Genomic DNA, 21,501 nt, shown 5'->3' with positions numbered 1-21,501 from the left:
TCCCTGTACGGGTTTCTAACCCCTCTTTCTATCCTGTCAATGCTAGATCCCCTGTCATTGATACATTTCAGGATTTGGTAGAGAGGGAGCTGACCAACCTGGCTAGGGTCCCTAGGGCCCCTTCTGACCTCACCCTCTCTGAGCGCCAGGCTCTTAACGAACTACATGGTGACTCTAGTATTGTCATACGCTCAGCTGATAAGGGTGGGGCGGTCGTGGTCCTGGATGCCACTGATTACGAAAATGAGGCCCTGAGACAGCTGGGGGATGGGGGTGTGTATCTACCCTTGACTCGCAACCCCACACAGGAGTTCCTTGGTGATCTTCGGGCATTGTTGGAACGTGGGGTGAATATGGGGGTGCTTACCATGCGACTCTCTGAGTTTCTATGTCCATTGCACCCTGTTCTCCCTGTGTTCCACCACCTCCCGAAGATCCATAAACCGGGCGTTCCCCCAAGGGGCCGACCAATTGTTGCTGGTATTGGCTCCTTGGGTGAGCGCCTGGGCGAGTGGGTGGATGCACACCTCCACCCCCTAGTGGCAAGACTTCCGGGTTACCTTCAGGATACCAGACATGTTCTTTCTAGTCTTGACAGGTTCAGGTGGAATTGTAATTTCAGGTGGGTGACCTTAGATGTCACTTCATTATATTCCTCCATTCCCCATGCACTAGCCTTAAAAGCACTAGATTTTCATTTAACTACATATTCTACCTTTGATCTTTCACTCCAGTCCTTTTTGCTCCTAGCAGTTGAGTACCTCCTCACGCACAACTTCTTCGTCTTTGATTCCCAGTTTTATCTCCAGAGATGCGGGGCTTCCATGGGGGCCAAATTTTCCCCCTCCCTGGCCAATTTATATATGGGCTGGTGGGAGGAGCTCCGCATCTTTGGGGATGACAATCCGTTTGCCTCCCATATACAATGGTATGGCAGATACATAGACGATTTGTTGTTGGTGTGGGAGGGTCCTCCTGATAATTTGGAACCTTTTTTGAATTATCTCAATGATAATCAATTAAATTTGATTTTCACCATGAATACACATGCAACGTCGATAGATTATCTAGATCTCACTTTGACGGGAGATTATGTATCACACATGGTTTCTACGTGCACTTTCCGGAAACCCACATCGGGTAATTCTATCCTTTTAGCTAACTCTTGTCACCCCTTGCATGCAATCAATGCCATACCGACAGGTGAATTTGTTAGAGCAATTCGCAATTGCTCCACTTTGGAGGGTGCGAATAAGGAGTGCGGTCTGATTGAGGGTAGGCTAAGACAGAGGGGATATACAGATAAACATTTAAAGATCAGTCGGAATAAAGTGGCCAAAAAATCTAGAGCTGAACTTTTGGATAATAGTAAGGTCAGACAAAAACAAACAGGGAAGGGTCCTGTCACGTTTGTGACGGAATATAGTTTAGAATATAAGAATATTGTTGATACCATCAAAAAATATCTCCCGGTTTTACATTCAGACCTGAAACTTAAAGCAGTTCTTGATGCAGGGTGCCGTTTTTCATCTCGCAAAGCACGCACTCTAGGGTCCCTTTTGTCCCCCAGCCTTTTCAGGTCCCCGGCTTCCATACGCACTCCGACTTGGCTAAGTACAGTGGGATCCTACCCCTGCGGTTTCACTACATGTCATTATTGTAAGTGTCACCACAGGGGTACTTCTATCTTTTCACATACCACCAACAAGTCTTTTCCCATTTTGCAATACATTAATTGCGACACTAAACATACAATTTATGTCATCACGTGCACCAGCTGTCGCATTCAGTATGTGGGGTGCACCACCCGCAATCTTCGAGTGAGGATAGGTGAACACTACTGTGGGACGAGCTGGAACACGTTCAAAAAATCAGCTGTTTCCAAACATTTTGAGAACTGTCACAGTGGTAATATGACTTCCTTCAAATTCCAGGGCGTGGAAAGAGTAGTCACCCCGTTTAGGGGAGGTGACCATAAGAAGCGTCTCCTTAAACGAGAAGCCTTCTGGATCCACCGCATGGGTACCCGTTTTCCTGATGGCCTAAACACCCGTTGGGACATTAGCTTAATATATGACAGTTAAGAAACAGTAACATTTTTTCTTTCATTCGCCAGTTTTTATATTCACTTGTACTTTTTGTATTAAATTTTATATTTAGATGTTTTTTTACAAACCTTGCTACATTTTTGTACTTTTGTAATGATGCACTATTTCTATTTAACCATCCAGTTGTCTTTCATTACAAGTTGTGTGATGTTCTCTTTAAGGGGTTGTGGCTTTTCTCAGGACGATTGGGTGTGGGGTTTTTCCCCTCCCTTTCCCTTCTGCTATAAAGTCCCCGCCTCTTTCAGAATCTGTATGACTATGATTAAGGGCAGATTTTGAGCCCGATACGCGTCAGTCATTTCCTGCTCCCATGTGTGTCATTTTTTGTGGCGTTTCTCAATAAAGAATACCAGCTTTTACTACTTCGCTGTGACTGCGGATCCTCCTTTGTTGATTTTACTTCTGGCGTGGCCTGCCTGATCCTGCACCGGTGGAGTGGTTTTGTTTTGGGGGTTCCAGAGCGTTTGGCTTTTCTACTTCTGATAATCAGGAAAGGTGTTTACCTCAAAAGGTGGCCATATGTGTAGCGCTTTTGCGGTCCAGTCGTCCATCCAGTTCAACAACTTTGTAGAATCTGATGAAAATTGGTGCCGCAGCAAGGATGCAAAATTTCTCTGATGTATTAATTGAGCAAGCTGTAAAATCTCCTTCCGACATGGTCGAAGGGTGTGTAGAGGGAAATGCATGTGATATCATGATAGACCCCTGGCCACTGTGCCCCCATTCCCCATGTAAATGTGTCCTCCACTGCCTCCTACGAGTCACACTAAGTGCATGTGTGTGACATCCCACACGCAGCATGTGATATAACTGCCACTGCATTTTGGGGTGTGATGTCAGCACTCAGGGGAGACATCAGGGGAGAGTCGGTGCAGCTGGACAGGTGAGATTTACAATGCATGGGCACCGGGGACATTAACATTTGGGGGGCGGCCACGTGGCTGGTACCAGCAGTGTCACAGGGCTTTTTCCTGAGAGAATTCATGCTGAAATCAGCCTGCGGTGTATGGGCAGCCAACAGATCTCTCTCTGATTAGTGAGAGGTTTTGTCTCTTGGTCCATCTGCCCATACATCACTAGAATATGTATGGGCACCTAAACATTGCTTCCTTCTGTTGCTTCCTATTGTGTTTACAGTTATCAAACTGGTGATCTCCATGGGCTCTTAGAATGTAGCGATCAGGTATTACCGACCCTTTATAAATGTGACAAACGGCACAAAAGTACCAGTAAATGGATTTTTGATTTTTTGGATCTGAAAAGATCCAATAATTCCAGCTGATCTTCACATTTCTGAGGCTCTATTCACACCTGCGGTTTTGCAGGAGTGATTTTTCCGCGATTTCACGCAAAAAATCACTGAATAGTGCGGTGATTTTGTGGCGATCACGTTTAGCGCTTCTATAACACTGAAACGCGATCGCCAGGAAATCACCTGAAAATGTGCAGGCTACGCGCTTGCATTTGGCGTTTTTGGGCGATTTGCGGCGATCAGCGCAAATCGCCCAAGTAAGAACGTGCCCGTAGGGTTTCATTACGCTAGCGCTTTTAAAAAGCATTAGCGTTTGAGCGTTTTGCCGAAATCGCGGCAAAACGCTCTAGTGTGAATGGGGCCTAAAGGTGGTAGTCTGATAAATGTTCTTTCATGGTGGAAATGCAGCATTTTTATGAAGAATAGCCAGTTTGCCCTATATTTAAATAGTTATGCTTTGTTTTATTAAATCTGTTTGGTGTGATTGTCTTGACTATAATGCTGTTCTGATTTGAAGAGTACAGTAGTAAAATAAGTTGTGATGGTTTTTTTTCTGCCTGCAGACCAATAATGGGATTGAGAAGAACTTGGAAAATGAAATCATCTCCTACAACTTCCGCTCGTCATTCTTTGACATATTTGTAAGTGTTAACTCTCAGCCAGTACTGTCTCACAGGCACTCTGTTCCCAGAGTTGTCTGTAGAAATGGAACTTCAGGATTAAAGCAGTAGGATCAGCCATACTATGCCAGGGGAAAAAAACACATATATAAGTAGATAAATACTTGACCTACTTACATAACACATGTATTATACTGTCCACATTTTGATTTCAGTGAATGTTATATAGTAAATGACGAGAATTCTGTTCCTGGTTGGGGCCATGTCTTTTGCCCACAGTTAAGGCTAACTCATGATGTCATTTCTGCCCTTTACTTTTTTTCTTGTCTCCTCCAATCGCTGAGTCGCCTCAGCCTTGCTTGTAAACACAAGTGAGTAGCGGATTAGGTTTCAGATAAGAAGCTGGCAGAGAAATAAAGGGAAGAGGAAGAATAGATTATAGATAAAAAGAACCCCCAGCATGCAATTCTTTGGCACGACTACTAAAGGGCCAGTGTTCTGTGTGATAACGCCAAATCATAACAGCAGAAAAAGTTTTGCAAGTTTTGAATGCAGGATTAGCATCTTTATCACCTAATACACTCAGACCAGTTGCTGTTGAAATTTGATTTTTATGGTGACGATACCGCTTTAAGAAGCTGGTAATGTAACTTCTACATCGCCTACAGTTCACTGGCATTGGTCTTCATTTATTAATGTGGCTGTGGGCTGTAGATTATAGATTATTGAAGAACATAGTGATCCTTCATATATCATATGGGTTCGTTCCAGCGCACTAAGCTGTTATGTAGGTAAAACTTTACTCAAAATGCCACTTGTACACAAAATTGCTGCAAAATTCCTTATGAACAGCGATTCAAAAGCAATTTTACAGCGCTCACATATTTTGTATTGGACGCCAACGCTCCAAAAAATGCTGCAGGACACGGGATTAAGATCATTCCTGTGGGTTTTCAGCCACTGAATTATTAGGCTAGTTTTTTTTTAAATTGCCGGCTATTCCAAAGCGTGGCTATAAGCACTCTAGTGGGCCATAGGCCTTAGGCCTCTTGCACACTGCAAGTGATTCCGATTCAGATTCCGCTTTTTAATCAGTTTTTACATCCGATTCAGATTCCGATTTGCAGTTTGCTCCCTGCACACTGCAAAGCGGAATCTGAATCTGATGTAAAAACTGATTAAAAAGCGGAATCTGAATCGGAATCACTTGCATTGTGCAAGAGGCCTTAAAGTGGTCTGAAACTCCGACATAACATTCAATAAAAATGTGTTTTTCTACTTTTTATTACTCATACAGTTATCATATTTGCTTTTGTGCAGAAGTTATATTGTCTGTTTACAAATTACAAGTTTCCAAAGTGTAGTTTATCGTGCCCTGAAACCTGCCATTGCATTTTATTCAAACTGCTTTTTATTATATATTAACATCTTCTAATTAGCTGTTCTGAGCTGTTTGTGTGCTTGAAGCACAGAGAGCTTTACAGATTAACTCCTTTTCACTTGTTAGACTGTGTTTACACACATGTATCCACATTGGAATGCAAACAAAGATACTTGTATCTCCAGTTTGGATGCGGATTTGAATCTGAATAGCAGGACAAAGTGCTTTGTTTAACCATTTCAGTGATGTTCTGCTAAAAACAATTCTGGGATAGTAGCTTTCAAGCTGTGAGGAATCTTAGAGCAAAGTAGAAATGCTGACATTCAGACCACTTTAAAGGGAGCCTGTGATTCATGTATGTTCTACCTGTGTTTGCGTGGGCTGTCTCTGAGCACCCCAATAACTTACTAGTAAGTTAATTGGCTCTTGTCAGGCTTTTCTGTCTGCAGGCTTGTTCTGCAGCATTTCACGTATATTTGTCTTGATCAGTTGAAGGGAAGCACACTGATGTCACCTGTGGTTCAGTGGAGTAATGGGGAAGCATGCACAGTAGGTGGCCATCAGGAATGCAGCTCAGATCCTTTTCTGTGGTGTCTGATTATTATGCCTGCATACAGAGGAAGCTGTGCACAGAGGAAGTGATGGAAAACCATTGTTTGTTATATCAGATTAGTATTGTGTTCTGTATAATAACATTTTATCAGCATTTCTGACTTAAAAGAAGTGCAGCCCCTGGAATGTAATGCAGACCAGACTAATGTATTATGTCCTTTTTGTTCCAGCTTCTGGCAGTATTCCGGTTCTCTGTCCTGCTCATCAGTTACGCACTCTGCCGTCTTCGGCACTGGTGGGCCATAGCTGTGAGTTCTGATCCTTTTTTTCTTGTGTAGCTGTTATAAATTATTAGCATTATAGTGTGTGTCCTGAGCTGAGAATTGTCCCAGCCCCATCCTGTCTCTGTAACCTTCTCAAGGGTGCTCTGTGATGAAACTAAACCTGTGTATTGGTGGGCGGGGCTATGGCAAAGAGTGTTAACATGTCTGTGTTGCCACCGATGTGTTGCACGCTGCTGTTCATCTTCCCTACACTTCCACCTACACAACTGGTAGTTCTGCTGATAAGTGTCAGGAAGATGGAGGAAGCCGCGTACAGCGCATTGACAAGCGGTGACATAGGTGAATTGACCCCTACCACGGCCCCAGCAATGCACAGGTTTGGTTTCACCACAGGTGGAACTGAATTTTATACTCTCAAGCTCAACCCTCCTTGCCACCCATAACAAGCAGCAGTATTGTCTCATTTGCACATAAGCTATGTATAATGACAGCTACAAGTGGGACAAACCTTTCAGGGGATCCAACAGTCATTCTGGCATACACTGAGGAAGGCAAATGTAGCATTCTTGGAACCATAAAAAAATGTAGCACATGAATGAAATAAACATACAGGCCACAAAAATAAAAGCAGAAAAGGAACAACACCATTACTAATTATCACTGTTTTTAGATGTGTATAACTTGTTAAAGTGTATCTGAGAAGCGTCTCAGATACTATACTTACCTGAGGCTTCCTTAAGTCTCCTTGAGGCCACTCGTCCCTCGCTGTTTCCTCAGGTGGCTCCTGTCACCCACATTAGTACCCGAAAGCCTGGCCAAGTTGCGCGTGTGCGGCCAGGCGCTCCCCCGCGGCTTGGAGCGTTCCACCCTTGCACAGTACTACTGCAATAGGCCCAGAACACTCGCAGGGACGGAATTGCGATGGAGGAGCCTGCCTGGCCGAGCCGAACATGCTTGATGAAGTGCATCTTGGCCAGGCTTTTGGGCACTGTTGCGGGTGACGGGAGTCACCTGGGGTGCGCAAAGAGAAGTGCGCTCTCTACGTATCTTTCCGGCGGCTGCACTCCAATGCACTTCTCTTGCGCAGAATGGCAGAAGTTATGTGACCCGGTACCGGCGATACAGAAGGCTGAGGACGGCAGCGTGGGAGCGATCCGTGCGCATGGGGCTGGAGGAAGCCCAAGGTATGTATAAAACTTTTATCGTATATCGTCTCTGGTTTCCTTTAATATTATTATTTCTTTTTCTACACTGGGATTTGGCACTGATGCAGCAGGCACATAAAAGTTGATCCAAGAGAAGGGCTTTTATCAGCTGCAAATGTTTTAACATGCTCCCCTCCAGTGACTAAGCATTACCTTGTACTCATACTGTGCTGCATGATCTGGTCTTTCTTGTATTCAGGTATTGTCATTTTGCTGTATGTCACCCCTAAATATTGCCTGTAACCTAAACTAATGTCCAGCGCTGCGTAATATGTTGGCGCTTTATAAATACAATAAATAAATAACATCCCGTTGTAATCACTATCCAACTTGAGGTATTTGAATGAGGGCTAGTTTACACTGCAAACGTGAATTATGATCACAAATTTTACGTCACTATTTTGCCGCAATTTGCATTGTGAGTCCAGTTCAATAGAACTAGAATCACATTGCAGTCGCCCCCAAAGCACTGTTTGCAGCATGTTTGCGATTTATGCAAATCGCAACCTCTGCAGTGAGAATGATCCCATAGGGAAACCTTAGCAACAGCGCTTTGCTGGAAAGAAAATCACACCAGAGAGATCTGTGGCAGTCCTAGCACATTAAACACCTCCCCTGGATCGACCACTGCAGGTCTTCACCTATAGTGAGATTGCCGGCTGTCCTCATGACAACAGACGGCTCTCTCACCAGGGGAATCCAGAGCCTCTGATGACTGGAAGAAGAATGGCTTCAGGCGTCTAGATCCCCGGGGAGGTGAGTTACAAAGCCTGCTGTGCACAATGCTCTGCATTCACCTCCTAGCAGCTACCACAAGTCAGGTTCGGGGCTTCTGCTCTGAGCTGTGGATTTCCAGCCTGAGTCGGGGTCACCGCTAAGGAGGTTAAAGCAGGATCAAAGAAATGTATATTCAACAATGAGTTGCCTAATTATCACACCTGCAACACGCATGCAAACAGTGTGGGATAGATTTCTGGATCAGTTATTCAGAAGGTTTTAAAGGGAATATGTTTATTTCCTTTCAAACGATACCTGTTGTCTGGCAGTCCAGCTTATCTCTTTGGCATTAGTAATGTCTGAATCACACACCTGAAACAAGAATGCAGCTAATCCAGTCAGACTTCAGTCAGAAACATCTGATCTGCATGCTTGTTCTGGGTCCATGGCTAAAACGTATAGAAGCAGAGTATTGGGAGGACAGCTAGGCAATATGCATTTAAAGGAAAATAAATATGCCAGCCTCCATATCCTTCTCACCTGTGTTCTTTTTAAAGGGACACTTAAGCCAGAAAAAAGAGTTTTACTCACCTGGGGCTTCTACCAGCCCCCTGCAGCAGTCCTGTGCCCTCGCAGCCACTCACTAATCCTCTGGCCCCCTCGCCAGCTAGTTTCGTTTTTGCCGACAGGCCCGCCACACGTAGCTTCCTCCGCATTCCCAACTGCATTTAGCACTATTGCGGGCTGCAACACGTACATAAATACGCGCTGCCGCATTACCCACGTAGATATGCGGCAACGCGTATTTTTGTATTTGTTGCGGCCCGCAATAGCACTAATTGCAGTTGGGAATGCGGAGGAAGCTACACGTGGCGGCCTATCGGCAAAAACGAAACAAGCTGGCGAGGGGGCCAGAGGATTAGTGAGTGGCTGTGAGGGCACAGGACTGCTGCAGGGGGCTGGTAGAAGCCCCAGGTGAGTAAAACTCCTTTTTTTTCTCCTCTTTTTTTTTTTTTTTTCTTTTTTTTTGCTTAAGTATCCCTTTAAAGAGAACCAAGCATTATATTTTTTAAACTTTTTGTGGTGCAGCAAGCATTTTACTTACACAGCCCCTCTTCCATATGGAGGTATCCATCTTTTCCCGATCAGTGCTGCAGAACCGCAGTTTGAAAACTATATATGCATTGTGTCTGCCAAGTACGTGCAATGCATGCTGGGAGATGTAGTTTCCACTAATGTGATTACATCTCCTGACCCCGGAGTACACGGTGTATCATCATGGAAGTTTAATCTTTGGCAGGTGTCATTCACAGTCTAACAGCCTCTGAGCACTGTTTTTATTTACTTTAAAATTCTGCATGTATCTTTTAATTTGTTTCAGATTACAACCTTGGTGACCAGTGCATTTCTCATTGTTAAAGTGATCATGTCAGAGGTAAGTACGCAGCAATCTGCAGAATCATAAGGGATTTCAACAGCTTACATTTCAGACATCACATCATCAGTCCATAGTTCACGTCTCACATGCAGGTGTATTTGAAAGCAAGGCTTTGGAGCCGGTACAAAAATCATCCGACTCCTCCGTTTATGATTCTACCGCACTCCGACTTTACATATAACATGATGTACTGATGAAAATCAACCAATCCGAAACAGTCTGTAGGCTTGTTGGATTATTGTCGCTCTGTATATTTAACAAGCTGACACATCATTGCATTCCAGCTGATCTGGAGGTGTGGCTAATTGCAGGGACAACAATAGATGATTTGCATATTTCAGCAATGATGCACTGGGAGACATCTCAGAGCTCACTCTAACCTGAATAATTGCAAATACTTTCTATTTTAAGAAGGCAAACTTTTGTTTTCCATAGGAGGGCTTTTTGGTCAAATGTAGCCCTTTACACACTCCTAGAAATCATGAGCTTACTGTGTACTCTGTAACATTGATTAAAAGTATGTAACATAAGTTATTTCTTCACTGCCAACACTTAGGAATTTTAAAGCTATATTTAGATTCCATCCACTTTTGGGAACAGAAAGCTCCTGGCTAGAAAGCTGACGCTCTACCCATTCGGCCATCCCATTCATGCAGAATTGGCACGAGTTGACCGTAGTTACATGTGTTAACACTCTGTTGCACTTGTTTAAAGGGACCCTGAGCAATGCAAAAAAAAAAAAATGTATCTGGACTTATCTGGTGCTTCCTCCAGCCCCCCGTAGCCTGTGAGGTATCCCCGGCATCCTCTTCGTCCCTTCTGTGGTTCCGCTGGCGCCTCTGGTTATCCAGAAGTTGCACATGCACATCCTTGGTGCGTCATCACGCTGGTCGCTGTAAGAGTCCTGCGCATGCACAGTTCAGTCTTTAGAGAACCACGCATGCGCAGGACACCTACGGCAACCAGAGTGATGACGCACACGCATGACTTCAGCCAAAGTCTTTGGATTACCAGTGAAGGAAGCTCCAGGTAAGTCCATATTTCATTTTTTTTTTTTTTTTTTTTACACAGTTCAGGGTCCCTTTGAAGAAATGACAGCTCATTTAAAAATGATTACTCGTTTTTGTAATCTACATATTAAAATGATATATTAATTTTCGTTTGCAAGATATGATATATTGGCATTTTGTGGGAAAAAGCAGAACTGTGGTTTATGGGTAGCCTCTTTCGCTGAAGCCTATATCATGCACCTTTCCATTTATAACTTATCTTTTCAAGTCTTCTTTGTGATAGCTTTAAAGAGAATGGGAGGGTGAAGCCTCTGAACCCTAATGAGGCTTCCCCCGTCCTCTGCAGTAGCCCTGATCCAGTGCTAGTGGTTCTTCCCCATTAACGCCTGTAGCTCGCCTGATCGGGTCCACTCTACTGCGCAGGAGCGAGACGCCTAAGCAGTAGAGTGGACCCGATCGGGCTGAGCTAATTCTGCCCGAGCCGGAGAAGAAAGATGGTACTGTGCCTGCGCTGGATCCAAAATATTTCCGGCTGCAGCTGTCCGGGGGTCCCAGCGCTGGATCGGGGCTACTGCGGAAGACGGCGAATGCCTCATTAGGATCCAGAGGCTTCCCCCTCCCGAGGTAAGTACCTCCCCGTGGCACTTTTTTTTTAATCATAGACTCTTTAAAGCTGATCTCATCTTTTTAATCTTTGATGGGTCATATTGACGCAGGTTTTCAGGCATATTCCATGTTTTGATATTCACAAGTTACAGTATACTTAAATTGTTGGTAGGAGACCCTTCATCTCCAACAAGTTTACAGTTTTTTGTTTTCATGTGATGTGAAAGTTGTCTTCAGTGACTGGAGTGTGTGTTAAATCACTGGTGCTGTCCCTATAGCAAAGCTCCCTATAGGTGCAAATGGAGGAAAGCCGAGAAAGTAGTTGCAACCCCCATATGAGTGCATACTTCTCATACACATAATGCAAACCTGCATATGATACATTTATTTTCTGAAACTTTTAAGCTTGTCTTGCCTTCTCTGCCTTAATTGTATGTTCTCCTACCCATAGCTTTTGTCCAAGGGAGCCTTTGGGTACTTGCTGCCCATTGTGTCTTTTGTGTTGGCCTGGCTGGAGACATGGTTCCTGGACTTCAAGGTTCTGACGCAAGAGGCGGAGGAAGAGAGATGTGAGTGCATGCTCAGGGTGAAGAGATGGAGCATCCGAGCTACAGAACATTAAATGTTTGTTATGTTTGTACCAACAGGGTATTTGGCTGCCCAGGCTGCAGCCTTCCGTCCTCCTCTCTTCTACCATGGAGCACCTTCTGAAGGACAGTTTTATTCCCCACCTGAGTCTTTTGCAGGTGAGAAACTTCTATTTTTGTTTACTTGTAATTGATGGTATTCTCCCATATATACATCCTTGGGGCTTGGTAGCTGAAAGGAGAATTCTTTTTGACGCATCTCTACCCCTCCAGGCTCAGATAATGAATTTGATGATGATGATGAAGCTGCAGGGAGAAAGGCCGTCACAGCCCAGGAACGGGACTATGTGAGGAAGGGAAAAGAAGCCATGGAGATTGTAGAGCAGATACTGGCTCAGGAAGGCAACTGGAAATATGAAAAGAGCAACGTGAGTATCTTACAGGTTTTGTCCTCTTTTCTTCCACAATAGTGTAGGAAGGCACAGTTATAAGATTTGAACCTCAACCCCAGGCAGAAACAACTTAAAATATGAATTGTAAGTCTGTTGTGAGCATTAAGTATCTTTATTCTGGCTTACGCTCTTAATAATATTAAAAACGGTTTCCCAATGCTTTACCTTTTACTTGGTCCTGACTTCTGAAAACTGTAATTAACAGCTGCATTAAAATAAACCTATACAAAACCCCACACCACTCCTTCAGGATATTAAAGAGAACCTATAACAAAAAAAGTCCCCTGGGGGGTACTCACCTCGGTAGGGGGAAGCTTCAGGGTCCCAATGAATCTTCCGCTGTACCTGCAGGCAATCCAGCGCTGGCTCCCCCGAAGTGTCCTACAATCCATGGCTCGACAAGCCGACAAGGCTTGATATATTTACCTTCCCTGGCTCCAGCAGGGGCGCTGTTGCAGCTCTCCGCATGGAGAAAGGTGAAAATAGCCGATCTCTGTCGGGTCCGCTCTACTATGCAGGCACAGGAGACTTACGCCTGCGCAGTAAAGATGCCCGACAGCGATCGGCTATTTCCACTTATCTCCAAGCGGAGAGCCGATCCTGCGCAGGAGCCGGGGAGGTAAATATTTATATCCCGCCGTTCTGGGAGGATTTTCGCCGCCGCCATGGGACATAGGAGGACGGGGGAAGCCTCAATAGGATCTCTACACAGAGAATTAAACGTGTGCATTAAACACCAAGTGAACACCTGACATAACTGGCTAAGCAAATTTGGCCAATTCATTCATGGCAATGCTCATGCAAATATGCATTCACTTTCGCATGCCAACTTATGCAGGGTCAAGAACCAATGCCGCAAAGCGGTCGCCCTCGTGGCGCTCCTGGATAGTGCTATTGTAGAATGAACTAATTCCCGCAGGGAAACCGCTTTGCGGCATTGGTTTTGGACCCTGCAAAAGTTGGCATGCGAAAGCGAATGCATATTTGCATGAGCATTGCCTCATGAGTAGCCAATTAGGCCAAATTTGCTTAGCCGGTTTTGTCAGGTGTTCACTTGGTGTTTAATGCACACATTCAACTCTCTCTGTAGTCCTCAATAGGATACGTTGCAAGGTGTGGGTGTCTGTGCACCCTCTGGAGATCCTCAATAGGATCTGAAGGCTTCCCCCACCCGAGGTGAGTACCCCCCAGAGGAACTTTTTTCTCATCACAGGTTTTCTTTAAAGCTAGGGATGATCAATGAGTTGCAAATATTTCCAAGTTCATGCAGGATTATGTAATATGTAAATAAATGCAGCTTCAAAATGGACCAATCAATTTAAACCTGGGTGGGATTTGATTGATCCATTTTCAAGCTGCATAAATTTGCATAGAAACGTACATAATCCTGCATTGAACCCGGACATATTTGCATCTTATTGATCATCCCTAATTAAAGCAACAATTATGTCTTGCTATCATCTCCACTGCTCACAACCAGGTGTAACCTATTATGGAGTCCTCCACAGCCCCCTCCTTTCTTAGTGCATTCCACCATAGTGTTCGCAAGACGTATTGGTGCTTACACACTTTGCAGCTACAAGGTTGTAGATCTTTCTGCAGCAGCGAAAATTCACGTTTCCAAGGCAAGAATGCCTTGTTCTTGTAGGTTTCACTTTTTTATTACTATAATTGTAGGAAAAAAGTGATGGTACTATACAAAGCATACAAAAAAATCGTACAGGGAAGACAAGCAGAGACCGTGATACGTAGCAATGTCACTCACTGGATCCTGTGCGAAGCCGAAACATGCCTGGCTCGAGTAAAGCTGATGCACCTGTAAATAAAGAGTACCCGTGGCAGACTGTGTATAGATTATAAGACACAGAGGCATGTTCTCTGCCCCGTGACATGCCTCTGTGTCCTTCTGGTGCCACTGTCAGTCCCCCCTGGGCTCTGCTGTCCCCCCTCAAAGCTAGCGGCAATCTGATTGTCACTAGCCTCCTTTTCCGTTCCAGCCGTCAATCATCTGCTCCCCCGCCTCTGTCACCTCACTCCCCCCGCCTCCGAAAGCTTCCTCCAATCAGCAGCTAAGCTGTGACCCAGGTACTTTCGGGTCGTGGCCATCTTGGATCCTTCTGCCTGTGATTGGAGGATGAATGGGCCACAGAGAGCAGCGAGGGGGTGTGGAGCAGGTAGTATGGTTTGTTTTTTGGGTTGTTTTTTTTCGATGTCGTCTCGGGTTCTCTTTAAAGAGACTCTGAAATGAAAATGTTTTTCTATATTTACCATTTACTTCGCTTCAGAAGTCTCATCAGCGGTAAACCGCCACATCCCCGCCGAGAAACGAGGGCCGCAGACCCCCCCCCAAATCCCCGGGCAAACATCCACAACCGACTTGGTCGTGGATGGTGCAGCCCTTAGAGGCTGAGCTATGAGCTGTAGCTCTGCCTCTCCTGCCGTCAATCGCCGCCTCTCCCCGCCCCTCTCTGTGAAGGAAGAGTGAGAGGGGCGGGGTGAAGCGGTGATCTGCTGCGATTGACATCAGAAGAGGCAGAGCTACAGCAGATAGCTCTGCCTCTTCAGGAAGTGCCGGCCAGATTCCTTTTGAGGATCCTGGAGACGAAGCAACTGAACTGCCAGATGGCATTTGGTTTCGTGGACTCTTAACCATGGTTTGATCACTGATGTGGGTGTGAGTTTGAAATGCAGCATTACAGTATGTAAAAAATAGCTCATTGTGCTGTGCCATACCTTTCACCATAGTTATCAAGACACAAGTTCTAGAACATGAAGTCAAGCAACAAAGGAAAGCTGCAGGACTGTAGCATCACCATCTTCTGCCTGGAAAGGGGAACTGCGCATTAGACATGCCAGGCGTAAAGGAAGTTTCACACTACAATGCAAAACCAAACTTTTTTTATTTTCCATTTTGCTGGATCAAAAAATTGAGTCAACGGATCCTATGTTATTAATAGGATCCATTGACTTTTGGCAGTTCCAATACAACACAAAGTCCCGCTTTGCATGATTTTTCCAGACCAGCTGATGCTTTACCCATAGACAGGGCAGTTTCTAGGCTAAAATGCACCCAGGGCGAGGGTGTTAAAATTGCCCCCCCCCCCCCTATACATGCCCGCAGTATAGGTTAGCCAGGTCTAGTTGCACTCAGTACAGGTAGCCAGCTATAGGTCCCCCCAGTATAGGTAGCCAGGCATAGGTGCCCCAGTATAGTTGCCCCCAGTATAGGATAGCCAGGTAGGTGCCTCAAGTATAGGTAGCCGGTATAGTTGCCCCCAGTATAGGTTAGATAGGTAGGTGCCCCCAGTACAGGTTAGCTAGGTGGGTGCCTCTAATATAGGTAGTCAGAATAGTTGCCCCCAGCCTAGGTTAGTTAGGTAGGTGCCTCCAATATAGGTAGCCAGTATAGTTGCCACCAGTATAGGCTAGGTAGGTAGGTGCCCCCAATACAGGTTAGATAGGTAGGAGCCCTCCAGTATAGGTTAGATTAGGTAGGTGCCCCCCAGTGTGGTTAGATTAGGTAGGTGCCCCCCAGTATAGGTTAGATTAGGTAGGTGCCCCCCCAGTATAAGTAGCCGGTATAGTTGCCCCCAGTATAGGTTAGATAGGTAGGTGCCCCCAGTACAGGTTAGCTAGGTGGGTGCCTCTAATATAGGGAGTCAGAATAGTTGCCCCCAGCCTAGGTTAGATAGGTAGGTGCCCCCAGTATAGGTTAGTTAGGTAGGTGCCTCCAATATAGGTAGCCAGTATAGATTAGGTAGGTGCCCCCCAGTGTGGTTAGATTAGGTAGGTGCCCCCCAGTGTGGTTAGATTAGGTAGGTGCCCCCCAGCAGGGCCGGGCCGAGGCATAGGCTGGAGAGGCTCCAGCCTCAGGGCGCAGTGTAGGAGGGGGCGCACAATTCATTCAGTTGTCATTCCTAATTGTGTATGAAGCAGAAAGAAATAAGAAAAGGGGATAGATAGCAGTGACTGCAAGCCAGTTAACTAGATATTAAGGTGTTGGGGAGGTTGTGGGCCCTGTGGCCCTCTTAGTGTAATACCAATCAGTGTGTGACGGCTGTGGTGGGAGGGATGGAGGGGCGCACTTTGGTGTCTCAGCCTTGGGTGCTGGAGGACCTTGTCCCTGCTCTGCCCCCCAGTATAGGTTAGATTAGGTAGGTGCCCCCCCCAGTATAGGTTAGATTAGGTAGGTGCCCCCCAGTATAGGTTAGATTAGGTAGGTGCCCCCAGTATAGGTTAGATTAGGTAGGTGCCCCCCAGTATAGGTTAGATTAGGTAGGTGCCCCCCAGTGTGGTTAGATTAGGTAGGAGCCCCCCCAGTGTGGTTAGATTAGGCAGGTGCCCTCCCAGTGTGGTTAGATTAGGTAGGTGCCCCCCAGTATAGGTTAGATTAGGCAGGTGCCCCCCCGTGTGGTTAGATTAGGTAGGTGCCCCCCAGTGTGGTTAGATTAGGTAGGTGCCCCCCAGTATAGGTTAGATTAGGTAGGGGCCCCCCCAGTATAGAGGGGGGAGCAGCAGGGAGGGCAGCCTGACCTCTCCCTCCCTTCCTCGCCGCGCGCGCCCTCCGTGCTCCCCCCTCCGAGTCTGACTGCAGGGAAGGGAAGCGCTGTCACTGCTGTGTAGGGAGGGGCAACTCACCTCCCTGGATCCAATCGCAGCCGGTCTCCTCTTCTGTCTTCTCTTCATACTAGCCGCTGATACACACGCTGCTTCCGGGTACAGGGAGCAGCGTGTGTATCAGCGGCTAGTATGAAGAGAAGACAGAAGATGAGACCGACTGCGATTGGATCCAGGGAGGTGAGTTGCCCCTCCCTACACAGCAGTGACAGCGCTTCCCTTCCCTGCAGTCAGACTCGGAGGGGGGAGCACGGAGGGCGCCCGCGGCGAGGAAGGGAGGGAGAGGTCGGGCTGCCCTCCCCGCGGCTGACTCCCCCCTCCATTGCAGCGCCCACAACTCCTTCGGCGCCCAGGGCGACTGCACAGCCCTAAAAATGGGCCTGCCCATAGAAACGTAAGGTGGAAATGCATCTGCTCAAGATCCCAAGCTGACCACAACACACCATCAGAGCGGGCACTGCATTGCCCTGTTTCTCTGATTGGCTGTTGGAGATCAGGCTCAGGTGTGCACCAAGCCTAACTGCCAAAAACTTTAAGCCCAGCAAAATACTGCTGGAGGGGAACAGTATGAGGGAAAGGAACCCTGGCAGAAGAGAATGGGGTATGAATCAATATGGTCTCAATTTGTACCAAGGAGAAAAGAATGAAGGACAAACATAGAAGAGCAAATACAAAAAAAAATGGTGAATTTGGGAATAAAAAAGGAGAGCTGAAACCTGGACCACCACATGAAAATAAGATGTACTGATGAATAAATAACATTTATGGAATAAAAGATTATTGGCCCCTAGGCATGCAGAAGTGATTGGAGTGTGTACTGTATCCAAGACCATAGAATAGGGAATTCAGCAGCATCCAGGCCAAGAGGTTTCTTTGCTAAACTTAATGTCTCATGTCTCTTTGATAACCAGTACTTGGCTAGTGTCTTCCACCAAAAATCAGAGCCTGATAATTGTACATTTTAACCACTCATCAGATTCTGTGCTTCAACAACCAGCTTCCCTTAATTTACCATTCTGTATAGCAAACAACAAGCTACCCTTCTGCTTCTGAGAGGAACTAATGGTGAGGTAAGGATGTAATATTGATTTGTAGGTCCCTTGTGTTTATTTTAAATAATTTTACTCTAAAGCAAACCTGTGGAGTAATCATTTTACTTGGTTCAGGTTCACTTTAAATCACCATGATGCATAGCATACTTTCATAAATGCTAGTACCGGCGGTTACTGTAGCAGTAGCACTTTTTCCTTCTGCATCAACCTTTGTCATATGACAAGGGATGGAATGTGGTATGTGAGATAAACTGTCACATGCTGTGTGTTTGTATTCACCGCAGAAATCACAAAACCAGTTATTTTACTGTACATTCTTAGCATGCACGTTCCCTTTCTCACACCGCAGTGTCACTATATTCTCTCATTCCTTTCCTTGTACCGCAGGACGTGGGAGACGTGGTGTACACTCTAGACATACCTTTCCATGGCAAGACATTCATTTTGAAGGTAAGAAAGGCAGATCACTGGAGATCCTTCTGCTAGGCAAACTGGGACTATCCATTTCCCACAGAAACTCATTCTACCTGCTTCCATAAATAAGGATTTCTGTGGAACATGGATTTTTCACTATAAGCCAGCTGCGCCCAACCTAAGGCCCGTGGGTCATTTGCTGCCTGCGGAAGTTTACCATCATGAGGATGAGGATCGGGAATTGCCTCATATGTAAACAGCATATTCAAGTTCTCTGCAGTAGCGCTGTGATAGTTAGAGACCCTCGTGCATTGGTTGCTGCAAGACCTTCCCTCCAATAAGAATAAGGCTGATTCCTATTGGAGGGAGGTTCCTGCAGCAACCAATGGGCGTGGGTAGGGACGAGAGAAGAATCTGCTGCGGGCTGGAGATGGCACCGGGTAACCATTAGGACAATTTTTTCATGCTTCGGCTCTCCTTTCCCTTCTGAAGGCTTTGCCACTTTTGCAGTCCTCCAATCTCAGGGGTTGCCAGACATCACCCCCTGCCAGCCTGTAAAAAAAAAACTTTCTTGGCCCCATAAAGTGTGTTCCATGCTGACCTTCACCCGCACTTCGGCCGGGGCAACTAATTGAGGCCCGGCTTCTAGCTGAACAGTAGGCTGCAACTACCCACAAGCTCACACAGCACTTGTGCTGGGGGGGGGGGGGGGGGGGGGGGAATCACTCAGCAGGCTACTTGTCACAGCAATAACCCTTTCATTCTGGCCCGCGAGATTTATCTTAATATGAAGTGCGGCCCTTGGGTAAAAAGAAGTTGAGCACCACTGCTGTAAGCCTACCAGTATATTTGTCATGTACCTTTCATAAACTAGTTTAATTTATGGTTGTACTACTGTAAAATACGGAAGTACAATAGTCTTATTCAGTGCACTGCCCCACAGAAACCATTAAATGTAATCTTTTATGGAGCTTACAACCATAAATTATTGGCGTCGGGTCTTCCGCATTATAATTTGTCTTTAATGTTTGCATGCTTTATCAGATAAGCTACAAGCCCCAGTTAATCTTGGCCAGAAGGGATTTTGGTTGAAGGATGGATAACACTGAAAATACTATATTGCCTTCCTCATGCAGAAGTCAAGTGGTCATGAAATGTGTCCAAAAGCAACACCCATACCCGTGTATCCTCGGCTATAAGCCACAAAATTTAGGTTTTCCTGTAGCTCCTAAAGGCTTTCTGGCATCCTCTGTGTATAGCTTCCAAGCATGTCACGTGACCCGCCAGGAGCCGTGCATGGATGCCGGAAAACCAAAGGAAGCTGCAGGAAGGGCAGAAGACAACACCTGGAGGCTCAGTATTTTTCACCCTGCAAACTCCCAAAAGCACTGTCCCCACTGTTATCCCCCTCAGGCATGCCGGTTAATTGAGAATACTTCTGGTTGCCCTAGTTCCGGATAACGGCGACTTTGCTGGAATATAAAAATTCTAGCTTAGGATGTACACAATGTCAACTTCCATCCAGGATATACAGTAATTCAGATCTTCAGGGAAGTGAGCAGAATATGCAAATACAGCAGTTCCTATATGCTTTTTTTTTTTAACTAATTGTATGGGCCTGATTCACAAAGCGGTGCAAACACTTTGCACGCCAGTGAAAAGCCCTTTATCACGCCTAAGCTCAGTTTAGGCGTGATAAGAAGAAACCCGCGCGAAATTCCCACGCGCAAAGTTTTGCGCGCACAACGCAATGCGCGCGGTGCGCACGAAGGCGCCCATTAAACACTATGGGCGCTGCGCTCGGAATCTCGCGATTGCGCTGGACTTTGCACGCGAAAACCAGCACAAAGCGGTGCTAACTCAGCGGTGCAAAGGTTATCACGCCTAAAGTCTTTTAGGCATGATAACTGAGTTATCACCGCTTTATGAATCAGGCCCTATGTCTTTAACCCCTGACTGGTAGCAAACCTATAGATGTTATAGGTCTTAAGTAACACCCATAATTTGCATTGAACATTACATATTTTAAAGGTGCAGATTTGTGCTCAACAGGAAACGAGACTGACAACAGCCAAATTGACACCAGGAGCTGCTCATCTAAATGTACTTACTGGTGGTTTGTACATTTACACAGTTACAAATGAATAGAGCAATGTCTGGCTTTGATTCGGCTGCTGTCCCTTCCATTTCCAGTCTGAATAACGTTTGCACTTTCATCAGATTATTAGCATGACCTCAGGACAGTAAATAAAATATGTAGTTATTTCTTAATGCTGCTGTAAGCCACGTGTACATCAGAAACCCTAGTTTATAGTCTCTTATAATGTGTATACAGGTCCTTCTAAAAAAAATTAGCATATTTTGATAAAGTTCATTTTCTGTAATGTACTGATAAACATTAGACTTTCATATATTTTAGATTCATTACACACAACTGAAGTAGTTCAAGCCTTTTATTGTTTTAATATTGATGATTTTGGCATACAGCTCATGAAAACCCAAAATTCCTATCTCAAAAAATTAGCATATTTCATCCGACCAATAAAAGAAAAGTATTTTTAAAACAAAAAAGTCAACCTTCAAATAATTGTTCAGTTATGTACTCAATGCTTGGTCGGGAATCCTTTTGCAGAAATGACTGCTTCAATGCGGCGTGGCATGGAGGCAATCAGCCTGTGGCACTGCTAAGGTGTTATGGAGGCCCAGGATGCTTCGATAGCGGCCTTAAGCTCATCCAGAGTGTTGGGTCTTGCGTCTCTCTTCACAATATAACACAGATTCTCTATGGGGTTCAGGTCAGGAGAGTTGGCAGGCCAATTGAGCACAGTAATACCATGGTCAGTAAACCATTTACCAGTGGTTTTGGCACTGCGAGCAGCTGCTAGGTCATGCTGAAAAATGAAATCTTCATCTCCATAAAGCTTTTCAGCAGATTGAAGCATGAAGTGCTCCAAAATCTCCTGATAGCTAGCTGCATTGACCCTGCCCTTGATAAAACACAGTGGACCAACACCAGCAGCTGACATGGCACCCCAGACCATCACTGACTGTGGGTACTTGACACTGGACTTCAGGCATTTTGGCATTTCCCTCTCCCCAGTCTTCCTCCAGACTCTGGCACCTTGATTTCCGAATGACATGCAAAATGTGCTTTCATCCGAATAAAAGTACTTTGGACCACTGAGCAACAGTCCAGTGCTGCTTCT

At 45.6% G+C, this 21,501-nt stretch overlaps 1 protein-coding gene across 2 annotated transcripts in view; it reads left to right on the top strand.

The window, feature by feature from the left end:
• Positions 1–21,501, top strand: part of STARD3 (StAR related lipid transfer domain containing 3) — a 71,786-nt gene that overhangs the window by 25,117 nt on the left and 25,168 nt on the right. For both annotated transcript variants that reach the window (XM_068263586.1, XM_068263587.1), the window contains exons 3-9: positions 3,924–4,001; positions 6,144–6,221; positions 9,501–9,554; positions 11,625–11,742; positions 11,821–11,919; positions 12,034–12,188; positions 18,269–18,331. In XM_068263586.1, coding sequence (XP_068119687.1) covers positions 3,924–4,001; positions 6,144–6,221; positions 9,501–9,554; positions 11,625–11,742; positions 11,821–11,919; positions 12,034–12,188; positions 18,269–18,331 — 645 coding nt within the window. The remainder of the gene's footprint in view (positions 1–3,923; positions 4,002–6,143; positions 6,222–9,500; positions 9,555–11,624; positions 11,743–11,820; positions 11,920–12,033; positions 12,189–18,268; positions 18,332–21,501) is intronic.

This window comes from Hyperolius riggenbachi, chromosome 12, assembly GCF_040937935.1.
Source record: "Hyperolius riggenbachi isolate aHypRig1 chromosome 12, aHypRig1.pri, whole genome shotgun sequence".
NCBI classification, from domain to species: domain Eukaryota; kingdom Metazoa; phylum Chordata; class Amphibia; order Anura; family Hyperoliidae; genus Hyperolius; species Hyperolius riggenbachi.
Note: the sequence above shows the minus strand (reverse complement) of the source record. Positions and strands in the feature narration are given on the sequence as shown.